This window comes from Amaranthus tricolor, chromosome 5, assembly GCF_026212465.1.
Source record: "Amaranthus tricolor cultivar Red isolate AtriRed21 chromosome 5, ASM2621246v1, whole genome shotgun sequence".
Taxonomy (NCBI): Eukaryota; Viridiplantae; Streptophyta; class Magnoliopsida; order Caryophyllales; family Amaranthaceae; genus Amaranthus; species Amaranthus tricolor.
In genome coordinates this window covers 26,704,860-26,717,224 of record NC_080051.1, presented here as the reverse complement: position 1 = coordinate 26,717,224, position 12,365 = coordinate 26,704,860, and the positions used below count along the sequence as shown (strand labels likewise).

The following is a 12,365-nucleotide window of genomic DNA, read 5'->3' as shown; positions in this document are numbered from 1 at the left end:
TTGGTTATATAATTATTATTTAGAATTATCTGCACAACTATACAAGTAGAGAGAAATTTAAATATAGTTTTTCATGAATATAAAAGGTAAAATATATTTATGTATGATCTTGCTAAATTTATTTACATGTAATAGAATTTCAATATCTACTTTTTATAATTTTAATAAAATGCATCTATAGCTATTAAATTTTAAATTATGTTTTAAAAACTGTATAAAACCAAATATAACCATCAAAATAAAACACAAGGAGTATTAAAAAGCACACTTTTCTAAATACTGTTTTCAAAATATTAGAAGTAATAGTTAAGAAATAGCAAAAAACAAAAAAAACCATAATTGCTTTTAAACTTTTTCCAAATAAGTCCTCTTTTTATTATACCTATTACATTTTATCTTTTACGTAATTTAATGTGATATTTTAATCCTTCATATATTGATGTACATACAATTAAATAAAAAATTAATATTATGAAAGTAGGCGAATAGATAACTTAAACAAGATGCCACTTGACTCTATTTTTCTTATTTATTAGGCAAAATATATAAAATAAATTTCAATAATAAATAATGTAAATTGGACGATGAAATTATACTTTTCTAATTCTCTAGTTTTGAGTGGTTAATGTCTGAGTTGCTTCTCACGGGGGTGGTGCAGAATTATTGATCAAGTGATAATCTCTCGTAGCATAGTCTTACTCAAGTGAAGTATGTTTAATTCCAATCACAAGGTTGTAATGTATTTTAAATTGAAGGTATATTTTCTAGTATTGAAAATGTTTGAATTATACTTAATTAAATTGAATAGAATCAAATCAAATCGTATTAAAATGAAAAATTCAATAAATTGTGAGGATTAAAGTAATACGTTAAACAAATAAGCTTGAATTTTAATTAAATTAGATATAAATCGAAGAAAATATGCTTTACAGTTACTCATGTGAAAGGCCATCTCTCAATGAGGTCGCATCATTAAACAATTTGTGTTAAGCGTTAAACTTACACAACGTTACTAATTAGTTGAATTATGGTTCAAGTGACGTCTATATAGTTTGAGCCTAAAATGGTGTTGTGACAGATCTATAAAGGGGCATAGACTGTTGTGACTCAACCAAAGTGAAATAATGATAAATTCTTAACAAAAATTAAAACAAAAAAAGTAAAATAAGAGAACTACAAAAAATCAAGCTCCACATAGTACTACAATCTAGAAGTCAATACTTGTTGTGTTTCAAGTATTTTTCCCATTTACAAATGACACGTAAATTAAGAACATAAATTTGATGGGTTATAGTGGTAGGCTTATTTAAGATAGAATATATACAGAGTAAAAATGTGTTAAATTAGTAGAGACTCTGATCAAAAATAAAATCGAGATAAATTTATTAAAACAAACTAAAATAAAAAAAAAAATAAATTAATTAGAGTAGAAGTAATATGCAAATAGTCAGCCTTTACATATGGATCGTAGAATACCAAGGATGAATAGAATTTTGGACAACTTTTAAGTATGAGGTGATTCTTGGTTCAAACACATTAGATTAAACCTTGTGCCAAATGAATTTCGAGTTTGGCGTTAGTCAATTCAAGGATACAATTAGCTTGGGTAAAGCTGTTAATTATGCTTTTTGTCTATTTCACAAATGACTGTTAATCGGAAATTACTGGCTTAAGTTGTTGGTTTGTTTGATCAGCTGAAAGTATTGATTATAAATCAACTGTTTAAGCCAACAATTAAGGAGATGTTTGGTAAAAATTATCTGCAGTCTATTGATTGTTTATTTAAGAAATAGTAAATCAAACATCAAAAGCCTAGCTTTTTAGCTAACTTTGAAGTCATTTATAATACTTTTTCATGGCGGTTTAAACTATTAAAAAGCTAAAAGCAAAAAACCAAAATCCAATAAAAAGCTACTCATTGATTTTGAAAAAGCTTTTTAACTATTTTAATATCTATTAATCAAATATTTTTAAACAAATTGCCCAACCAAAATGTTAAAAATCAATATAAAAAATGCTTTTAGCCAAGCACCCCTTTCTCAAAGTTAAGATCAATGGGGATCTTAATCTTTTTAGAGCACAGTTGGCCTTCTAACCAGCGAAGGAAAAGCCCCAAATTTTCTTTTGGGCTGTGTTTACAAATTCGGACTGAGCCCAAAGAGATAAATTGAGATATTAGATAATTCATTTCTTCGACTTTTGAAGTATCTTTGGCATTAATCCAGCTACTTTTGTAAGAGATCGTCTCTCAGTGAAATAACCTTAAATTAAAAAACTCATACATTCATACTTTACATTAGTTAGACTAGTTAGCCCATATATGAAATGCGTTTCACAAAGAAACAAACTCATGCAATAAACTATGATTTTAATATCAGTTTGTCTTCTGAGAGACGTCTCTCAAATCCAGCCCATTAAACCTTAATGTTCACTTACTGTATCCTTAATGTCTACTTACATTATCTTAATGGCTACTTACAATATACTTAATGCCCACTGAAAAAGTACTTAAAATGCCTACTCACGATATTCTTAATGCCTACCGAGAAACTTAGCCTACTAGCTTACATATCATATCCTTAATGCCTACTTATAATATCTTTAATGCCTATTTACAACATACTTAATGCCCACTAAAATACTGACTCTATATTTTTCTTTTTGGGCCAACCCAATTAGAGTTGGTCTCTCAAAAAGACTGTCTCTAACAATAATTTGTGTTTTAATATTGCGCCTTTTGTTAGGAGTATATTTCAATATCCAAAACGAAATAAATGGAACTACAAGGATCAAGTTGTTCTCTACCGTTAAGCAGGCTTTAGTAGATGTTTTAGAGATGCTAATCAAAATAATAGATAGCAAATCTCCCGCATGTGAATTGAAAAGCAAGTATGTTAACTGGATTAGTGGTGGATCTACAAAATTAAAGATTATGTCATGTAAACTACAATTCTAACAAAGATTATGTCCCACCTACTATAAATAACTAGAAAATAAACATCAACTTAGATAGTACTAAAATTACTCAAAAAAGAAAAAAAAAGTGCAAAAATTGATAATCTCTTACAACGTGCTTAGAGGACTTACCAATTAAAATCTTAATTCTTAACTGTTTTCTTCAATGTAAAAATATTATATATTTTTCAAAATACTTGCTACACCATGCTAGAATTGTAGCATTGCCAATGATTTTGATTATAACAATATATTATTCAAAAGTCGTGTTTGTCAAACTTTATGATAAAAGATTTTCTATCGCAATTTTAAATACTTTTTTAACAAATCCTTATCCGTCACCCGAATTTCGGCCAATCCTCCAAATTGGCTTTACAATTTTATAACTATGGTTCCAGCTTAAGTGAAAATACAATGAAATTGTAGATTTGTTTAACTAACCAATCTTCATCTTTTCTCCCAAATGTGTTGCACGAATTTTTAAATGAGACAATTTCATAATAAAACCGTCTTTATTATGCTGAGTGATGTACATTTAGTCTATTACAGTGATCAAGTAATCAATTAAAAAAATTAACTAATTATATAAGCTCGTCTTATAGTTAGACGGTTTCGTACAAGACGAGCTAAATGTGTTACTTGGTTTCAAGCAATTGCCCTAGCAAGAAGGGCATATTAAAGTGGCTAAACTTGTGAAGCTATTAGCTATAACTCCACTTCTATCATGTGATACTCATTTAATTACTCCCTTCCCACCCTCTTTCAAACTTAGATCACCGCTCCTCTATTCAATCCATTCACATATTCACCCAAAAAAGACTACCAATATAATGTACCTTTCTTCAAACAATTTCCTACCCTATTCTACATTTCTCTTAGGCCATTGTTTATCCTCAAAACCCTCATGAAAAACCTTTCATTCATCTTCCTTAAGAACTTATTAACGGGTTCCAAAATGCGACGAAGCTTCCACAACGTTTGTAACGACAACAATTCGACTTCTACACTCGATCAAAACCCGCCTTCAATAACCTTTGCACCATCCCAACAACCATCATGTTCATCATACAATGAAAATGATCATAAAGCCCGTAATGCACCTCCTAGGAAGAGTGTAACCTTAGAAGAAATGATCCTACAACTTGAACTAGAGGAAGAATTAGCAAGAAAAGAAAAGATGCAACAAGAAATGAACTTCCCAATACCTCGTAGGATGTCGTGTGTTAACAACTCCGATATACTAAGATCAGCACGAAATGCATTGAATCAATACCCGCGATTCTCATTAGATGGCAGAGATGCTATGTATAGGTCTTGTTTTCGTAAAAATGTAGGCTCGAGTGCAATCGATGGGCTAAAACTTGGTAGGATATTGCATTTGCCACAAAGTGTAGGAGGAGAAAGTGTTATATGGTGTAAGCCAGGAGTAGTGCCCAAGTTAATGGGCTTAGAAGCTATGCCTTTGCCTATTAGCAGACTTTATAGTACCAAAAGTACCAATAGAGATGTTAATAAGCACAAGTTTTGTAATCTAAAGAGAAGGGAGAAAAAAGAGGCGGAGAGGCGACAAACGATGAAGCATGTAAGGGATTCAAATGTATGTTGTGGTGATATGAAGAGATTTGGGCGTGATGGTGGCGGCGGCGGTGGTGGTAGTCATTCTTCTTCTTCAATAGGGTATTGTGTTATGAACCCAATTGCTATTGATAATGTATGTGGTCATAGAGGACAGTCTTCTTGTAATTATCCTGAGGTTTCGTAATCAAATTACTCGTTTCATAGTCTTAGGTTAGGCAGGCTCGAGCCTAAATCTGCACCTGATGAAGATGATGATTACTCGTTATCAATATTTTTGGTGATTAACACTATTTGTTTACAATAGTTTTACCCTGATACTTGGGATTTAACGTAGTTTACTGTAATAAACTGGAAAGCATAGGTTATAGATACAAAAACTTAATGCATATACATAAAAGGACAAAAGTTATGATGTAATCCTTTATTATTGTGTGACACTTCATGCACTTTGATAGTGAACTTTCATCTACCCTCGATCCCCATCTTATTAGGATGGTATGTCTCACATCAACAAATTAAAGATGTGTGCCCTTCCCCCTCTTGCCATTAATAATCAATAGAATGGTACAAAAAATCAAAAGAAGATCGTCATCTAAATCTGCTCAATCCCCATCTTGTTGGAAAGATTTATTCCATATCGATGAATTAAAGATGTATTTCCTTCTTTCCATTGCCATTAATAATCAATAGAACAGTACAAAAAGTCAAAGGAAGACAAAAATTTTGGATTGAATCCAACATAAGCCTAAACTCAATCGTCTTTTCTCGATAAAATTTTTGGATATATTTTTTTGGAAAAGTATAATAATAAATTTAACTACTACTCTTGCGAAAGAAAACCTCAAAATAAGAAACTTATATTTTCATAATTTGTATTAATATTGCTATTTGAACCATATTTAGCACGTCTTACAACAAGACTACCTCATAAAACAATCTTTGTAAATTGAAAACTCTTTGACTCATTAAGTTGACTTTGACTTGAACCCGGCGTGTAAATGACCCAACCCAAAACTCCCTTACCGACCGTACAAGTCCTACTGACAACCTCAACAGTTTCATAATAGAAGACACAAAGTAAAATCAGTAAAAAAATGGGAATGTTGACTAAATTGTGCCAAAACTTGAACCAAGGAACAAAACAGTATCATAATAGAAGACACACAAGAGGGTTCCTTGAGAGATTATCCAGTGATGTAAGCAATAGAAACCGGAATGATGGAAATCAAGAAAGGCGGCAGTCGATTCATCTTTGCTATCTGATTGACAGTGTACATATCAGGCTCGAAGGTGCAATGGTGAGGAAGAGCTATAAGCCTATGCAGCTGACTACATCTACATATAAGAGCGGAGGATTCCGAAGCTGTTGATAGTCAAGTTACCAGGACATTATTCTTCCTTCTCTTCCTCCTCTCCGTCTTCTTCCTCGTCCTCGTCCCCTTCATCTTTATCTTCATCTTCATCCTCATCCCCTTCTTGATCGCCATCTTTTTCATTATTCTCACGAGACCTCTTGTTACCGCTGTTTTCTGTTTTGCACCAAAACAGAAAGGATGGTAAGATGAACATAGGAGTAATTAATCTCACAAAAAAATACATCCAAATACAGGAAATAAAATTCAAATTGGAAGCAAGCTATAAAAACGGATTGGATTGACGAAAGAACCAAGACAAAACCACATGATATCAGTATAGTAGCAACCATTTCATATTCAAAATGGAAGCATAAGAAAGGGTAATAGAGTCGCAAATATTGAGCACAAAAGACAACAAATCTTTTTACGTTGGTTTTATCATTTGCAAAGAAGCTGAAAAATGTACCATTTAGAAAAACAGAAGGTTGGAATTTTGCAGAGCTTAGGAAAGGAAGAGGGGCACAAAGATTTGGGATTTGCGGGAGCATATTATGATAATAAATAGAAATGAACAAAAAAGGACAAGGTATGTGGATGATCATGTGATTGATTTTCTTAGTTGCAAATTTAGTACTTCCTCTTATTCTAATCAAATGGTCTCATTTCCTCTTTTGGCATATTCACATCAAATGTCTCATTTCCTTATTTAGTAACCGTTTTTTCAGACTTATGCCCTTATGTGGTCCCCCTTCCCTTTTCTTAAAATTGGTGTCAAACCAAATGGAACATTTGACTACAATAGGAAGGAGTATTAGATAAGGGGAATTAAATACCAACTTTCTTAGCAACAAGCCGACAACCCCTAAGTGGGTCTGTGATAGTTCATGTAGACACAAGATTCATAACTATTGAACTAAAAAAGGTTTTCTAAACACTATTTCATTTTGACGAGTCCAGTAGAAAAACAAAAAGAGAACGCAATAAGATAGTTGAAGCAGACACAAGATTCACCTACCATCTATACAGAACAGCACTTGACCAGAGCACAATCCCTCTTCAATTTTGATCAGTTCAAGGGTCATCCTCGGTCCAATCTCTTGAAGTTTGACTGCACTTTTTAACGAAGCACGGTTAACTCTACCAAGATCACTTGTGAGGCTAACAGTTGCAGCTTCTTCATCAGCTTCACTTTCGGACCCATAACCAGCCCTATTTAATATAATAAAAATATATGTTAAAGCACATATGTAAGTATCACAATTACAAAAGAATTTTATGCGCAGTTAAAACTCATTGAAAAGAAAACTGCACGTTCTAAACTCTGGCAAGTAAATATAATACAATTAATCACGGATGAGTAAACACAATTACCCCAAACAACAGAGAAACTTAAAATTCCTTTTTTTCAATCAACCATATACCTAAATGCTAGCATATTACCTTTGTAGCATTAAAAAATAAATTAAAAATTATATCCATCATCTGAAGAAAGTGAGAGAAGCAACCTCTTCATCTTGTTTCAATCAAGCCTAAAACTGAATAACAAAGGTTTGCTTGCTAGCAAACTATGAGATCTTTATTCACATAGCTTATAGAGTCACTCAGAGTGCATAATGTTTCCTATGTTTGTGTATAAAACAATACATGTAACTCAGACACCAAAACCCAATCCTCGGTAAAAAAGAGAAAATGCATTAAAGTAGCATGAAAATGCATACATACAAATATAATCAAATTACGAAACTGGTAAGTGGAAGAAATTCCCATACTTCAGGCAAAGCAATAGATTATATTCCAAGTTTTCAAGCCAATTGATATTCTAAAACTGTAGAAAAAAGTCATGTTAGAAAAAGGGAGGAAAACTTGGTGACTATAATTACCTCGTAACAAAATCACTCACATCCTGCAAGTTTCTTAAATCAGGCACCTCATGGTTCTGAACAAACTTTCTGATCCTACGTGACACACCAACAGGTTGTAATCTAATTGAATAATGCCGAAAATCTATACGCTTAGTTTCTTTGTTATAGTTCATCAACACTATCCTCTGACAGAGAGAAAGCTTTACCTGTAAAGTATTAATAATCAATTAGTCCAGGACAATATAAATCAAATGACAGTTACTCAAAACAATTTGAGATGGTTTGTAGCAATCATGCAACTTACTGTGTTGACGTCAATAGTTGGGAACATGTGCTGAAACATTCTAGTAGTCAGAGTTAGATGTTCCTCTCCAGTGCCAAAACCAGACAGAACAAGCTGACAATTATTTTAAAAAAACAGAATAAAGATTAGTTACGTATCATAATAGGCGATGCATGTTGTAGATCTAAATTGGGAGATTTAGCGCATCATAATGTTATGAACATTTACATTTCAGAATCATTTGGGCAACGTAAACGGGCATAATGGTCATTGAACATAAGCTGTACCTTATTCCAGGATAGGATTTGTGATGATGTTTATGTCATGCAACGAAGAGAGAAGACAACAGAACAGGATGAACTTGTCATCACGCAAAAGCCAAAAATACAAGGGCCCTCATGACTAAGGAAGCTAAACAATTAAATCCAAAAGAACCTAATAATCCACAGGAAGCAAGAAAAGATAATTTTCATCCCTTTAATATGAAAACTGACATTTGTACACTAGTTGAAACATTACAAGCAGATAGTTCAAAATCACCTTTTTCCAATTACTTCTTAAATACGAAAAACATGACATTTGCACACTAGTTGAAATAAGATAAGACACCGGATCTTTGATTTGGGGTGATGCTTTGTGCGCCACACCGCCCTTTTATTTATAAGCAATCAGTGACACATAAAAGACATTAGCTAAATCACGCTAAGTGGCTGTTGTGAGTAGCGAGTAGTTTCTTGCACGTTAACTTTCAATAGTAACTTTGACTAGGATTGCAATTTATCATTATGAATCCAGTGGGACTAGGGTGTATTTAGAACCATCCTCACAACAATGGCAGGGCTAGACAACATAACTTAAGTTTACCCACACCTACTCTTGCTGCTACCTTTCTTAACTACAAAAATGGTTTCCAATCCCACACAATCTTGCAGGGTGGGAAGACTAAAACTTTGACATCCATTCAAAAAATAGGTAGTAAGCCTTCCAGAAGAATACCAAAAAAATTCAAAATTCTGAAATGAAAATAGTCACTTTCACAAGCACTATAATTGAATCTATAACAAGAGAATCCCACAGTATCACATGTTTCATTCTGCAATCATTAACATCAAAACATCTCAAAAGCAGAGAGATCAAAGAAGGCAAAAAATCTAAACAGATATTGCAGACTCACCAACGGCGAATTTTTGAAAAGATCCTGAGGACATCGAGGCCTCAACTGTGATTGAGCAACATCTAACGCCAACGAGTATTCATGGATTTTGAATGTAAGAGTTGGACCTTGTGGAGTCTTTGCAACCCTCAAAACTGGAGCAGCATTAGTTTTTGACAATATTAGGAAATGTGTTACGCCCATAGGTCCAGCAACATTTAAAAAGTCCTTGAGATTGTTCCTCTTTTTTTCCTGGATTACAAAAATAAGTAAGAACCTGTCGTTTCTTCATCATATAAACTATAAAATTCTGGGAAACATCAATGATCGTTACTCTCTAGATAATATTGAAAAGCTAGATTATATGATACAAAGCCAAAGTCCACACAAGCAGTTCAAAGATCAAAAACTGTCTGACTCAAAAAACAAGGAACTCTTAACAAAGGGTCCATTATAATACTAGCCATACTAGAAGCTTCAACTCTGCAAGACTTGGTCAAACAAATGGAGAAAAAAAAAATTTCTTCTGCTGCAGAAGGAACTCTTAACAATGTAAACTCTGCAATGTCTACATGAACATCTATCCGGATTCAGGAATATGACTTTTTTGAAAAACATATATCAGAAATTTGCTAAAACTCTTTAACTATAAACCTATAATCAAATTCTGAATAATTTAAATGATGCTATAGCACAAAACTCTCATATGCCCCCTGTGAGCTGCATACTTAAAATTTTTCAAAACTACATAGAATTAGTTCCATCAACAAAAATACAAAATCATTAATCTCAAGAATAGAGCTGACCATATGAACCAATATATCAATCTCATTGGTCATCCACATGAACTCTCCTTCTCCATTCACTTCAGAGTTCAGAATTAGTTCCATCATTTGCTTAAATAAACTATCATGAAACAGGCTAAATTTTTTTCAACATTATATGGCAGCATAATAAACTACACTCAATCATCAAGCATAATTACAACATTTGAATGAAAAAACATCAAGCAAGTCATCCAAACTCCAAGAGTTATAAAATCAACAACATTTGAGGTTGATAGCACTCATTCATGAATGCATTTCCACCCAATTATTCCAAAGTGCATAAAAAGGTTGCAAAACATATGAGATCATTCATCTCATTTGAAGTTTCAGAACCACCCACTTTGAAATTCACTCTATATTAAATTTTAATCCAATACCCATTACCCAGTTCAACCTCCCGCATATAAGTCTCAACAATCAAAACCCATAAGACGAATTAGAAAAATAAAATACCTTGAGCTTAAGGGCAGTATAAGGAAGCATCAATTTCCTCAAATCCATTTCAAGTTGGCGTAAAGAAGCAGGAAGCTTTGTTCTGGAAAATACAAAACTTTGGGGAATCTTCTTCCCAGTAACTTGATCAACAGTTGGAAGCTGCTTGTTCTTGACAATTGGCTTAACAACCATCTTCTTCCTATTCCTCTGATATTCCGATCACCCATTATCATAAAATATAAATACATTAATACTCATACATTTAAAATAAACATCAATAGCATTACAAAATAAGTAGAGTTTCAACAATGAGAAGAGAAAGTAGCTTACATGTCGAAATCTGGCCATTATAATTATAATCTAAATTTGTATGATTTTCAGTTCCTGTAATAATAAATATAAAATGCAAATTAGCGTAGTTAGCATGATATATGAAGCGAATAGACGAAGAGAAATACTGTGAATGAAAGAAAACATAAATGGAAGGTAACAGTGTAGACTTACAAAGGCACAATGATTGGAATAGATCGATGTCGGATATCGATGAGTAAGAGAGAAGAGAGCAGAGGCACGGCGGAGTAAGGAACGAAACCACCACAGCGGCAACTGTTCTGCAGTATAAGAGTATCTACCACCGGCTCTTGCCCAGACGCCCCTATTCGATTTTATTTTCGCCGCCTGAATATATAAACCCTATTTTCGTTTGCAACTTCGATAGGAGGTTTTTGGGTGGGGGGGGGGGGGGGGACAAATTGAATTTTTATGTCGGTCTTATGACTGATTTTTGGCTTTTGTTTTTTGTGGCATATTAATAAATTCTAATATTTATGGATATATAAAAATTAAAGTGATTAAGATCGTATTCGAGACTATATTTAGAGTAGGATGACCGAAATGTCCATCATAAGCCTAACATAAAAGTTATAAACTTTATACTCCGTATAAAGAAAAACAAGTTTTAATAGATGTATGTATAAGCTATCGTGAATGATTTTATGTTTAAAAATGCTAATAAAAAATTAATGTATGTGAATATTAAGAAATATAATTATATCGATAATATTAGTCAATTAAATTCAATCTTTTTAAAACTTATCGTTAGACTTTTGAATATCTTAAAGTTTCTGAATCTGATGGTTAAATATTTTTAGTTGCTATCAAGGGCCTCGTATAGTGAAACTGCATTTAATGACATAAGGATAATTGAATGTTGTTTTATATTAAAGTTTGACAATAAGTTTGGGCTAAACCACCAAAATCTCATAAACAAATCTAAATTGAACCTAGAACAGTATATTCAAAACTTTTTTAAACATTCGAATTGATAAGTCTACTTTTGATGCATTTCTCATTTCTTATCTTAACAAAAAAAGCAATTTGGGACTTCGGAGTCGTCATGATGAGTTGAGGCTTAGTTAGGTTGTGGTCACAGGTTAGATTAGGTTAGTGTTTAATTAGAGTTTAAAGAGCATTCGCAATGGGTGACACAAATGGTTAAACAAATGTCATGTTTAAGCAAACGAGGTTACACATTTTATGAAAACTATTGTACAATTATGTGTAAGCTCAATGGGTAGAATGGACAAGTAAGGGCAAAAAATCAAAAAGTGACACATGTTATTGATAACCCTTTTCACTTTCTATATCAATATTATAAATTTATAATAATAAGGAAAGTTTGTAAAGAAACACCTTTTAAAACCACTTTTTTGTAAAGAAACACCTTTTATAATTTTTTTTTGTAAAAAAACACCTTTTAAGAGACCTTTTTTTTAAAAAAAAACACCTTAAATCAGTTTCCGGTGACTTTTGTCAACTTTACGGCGTTAACTATGCCATTTGTCAACTTTCCGGCGTTGACTTTTATTTTTATTTTTATTTTTATTATTGTTATTATTTTATTATTATTATTTTTTT

At 32.5% G+C, this 12,365-nt stretch overlaps 2 protein-coding genes across 2 annotated transcripts; one reads left to right on the top strand and one right to left on the bottom strand.

The window, feature by feature from the left end:
- The first annotated feature begins 3,626 nt into the window (after positions 1 to 3,626).
- LOC130813973 (uncharacterized) lies at positions 3,627 to 5,226 on the top strand. The gene has a single exon (XM_057679931.1). It carries the CDS (start codon positions 3,860 to 3,862, stop codon positions 4,715 to 4,717), a length of 858 nt encoding a protein of 285 aa, XP_057535914.1. The 5' UTR covers positions 3,627 to 3,859; the 3' UTR covers positions 4,718 to 5,226.
- A 142-nt stretch (positions 5,227 to 5,368) lies between these two features.
- Positions 5,369 to 11,184, bottom strand: LOC130813971 (peter Pan-like protein). Its single transcript, XM_057679930.1, has 8 exons — positions 10,953 to 11,184; positions 10,779 to 10,832; positions 10,467 to 10,655; positions 9,208 to 9,438; positions 8,055 to 8,147; positions 7,769 to 7,956; positions 6,904 to 7,097; positions 5,369 to 6,062 (listed from the first exon to the last, which is right to left on the bottom strand). Exons 2-8 carry the CDS (start codon positions 10,794 to 10,796, stop codon positions 5,923 to 5,925), a joined length of 1,053 nt encoding a protein of 350 aa, XP_057535913.1. The 5' UTR covers positions 10,797 to 10,832; positions 10,953 to 11,184; the 3' UTR covers positions 5,369 to 5,922.
- Between the last annotated feature and the right edge of the window lie 1,181 nt (positions 11,185 to 12,365).

Coding starts and splice junctions, on each gene's coding strand:
- LOC130813973 (XM_057679931.1), top strand. CDS start 3,860: ATGAAAAACCTTTCATTCATCTTCCTTAAGAACTTATTAACGGGTTCC.
- LOC130813971 (XM_057679930.1), bottom strand. Junction 9,439..10,466: donor ATACTGCCCTTAAGCTCAAG/GTATTTTATTTT, acceptor TTTGTAATCCAG/GAAAAAAAGAGGAACAATCT. Junction 7,957..8,054: donor CAACTATTGACGTCAACACA/GTAAGTTGCATG, acceptor AATACTTTACAG/GTAAAGCTTTCTCTCTGTCA.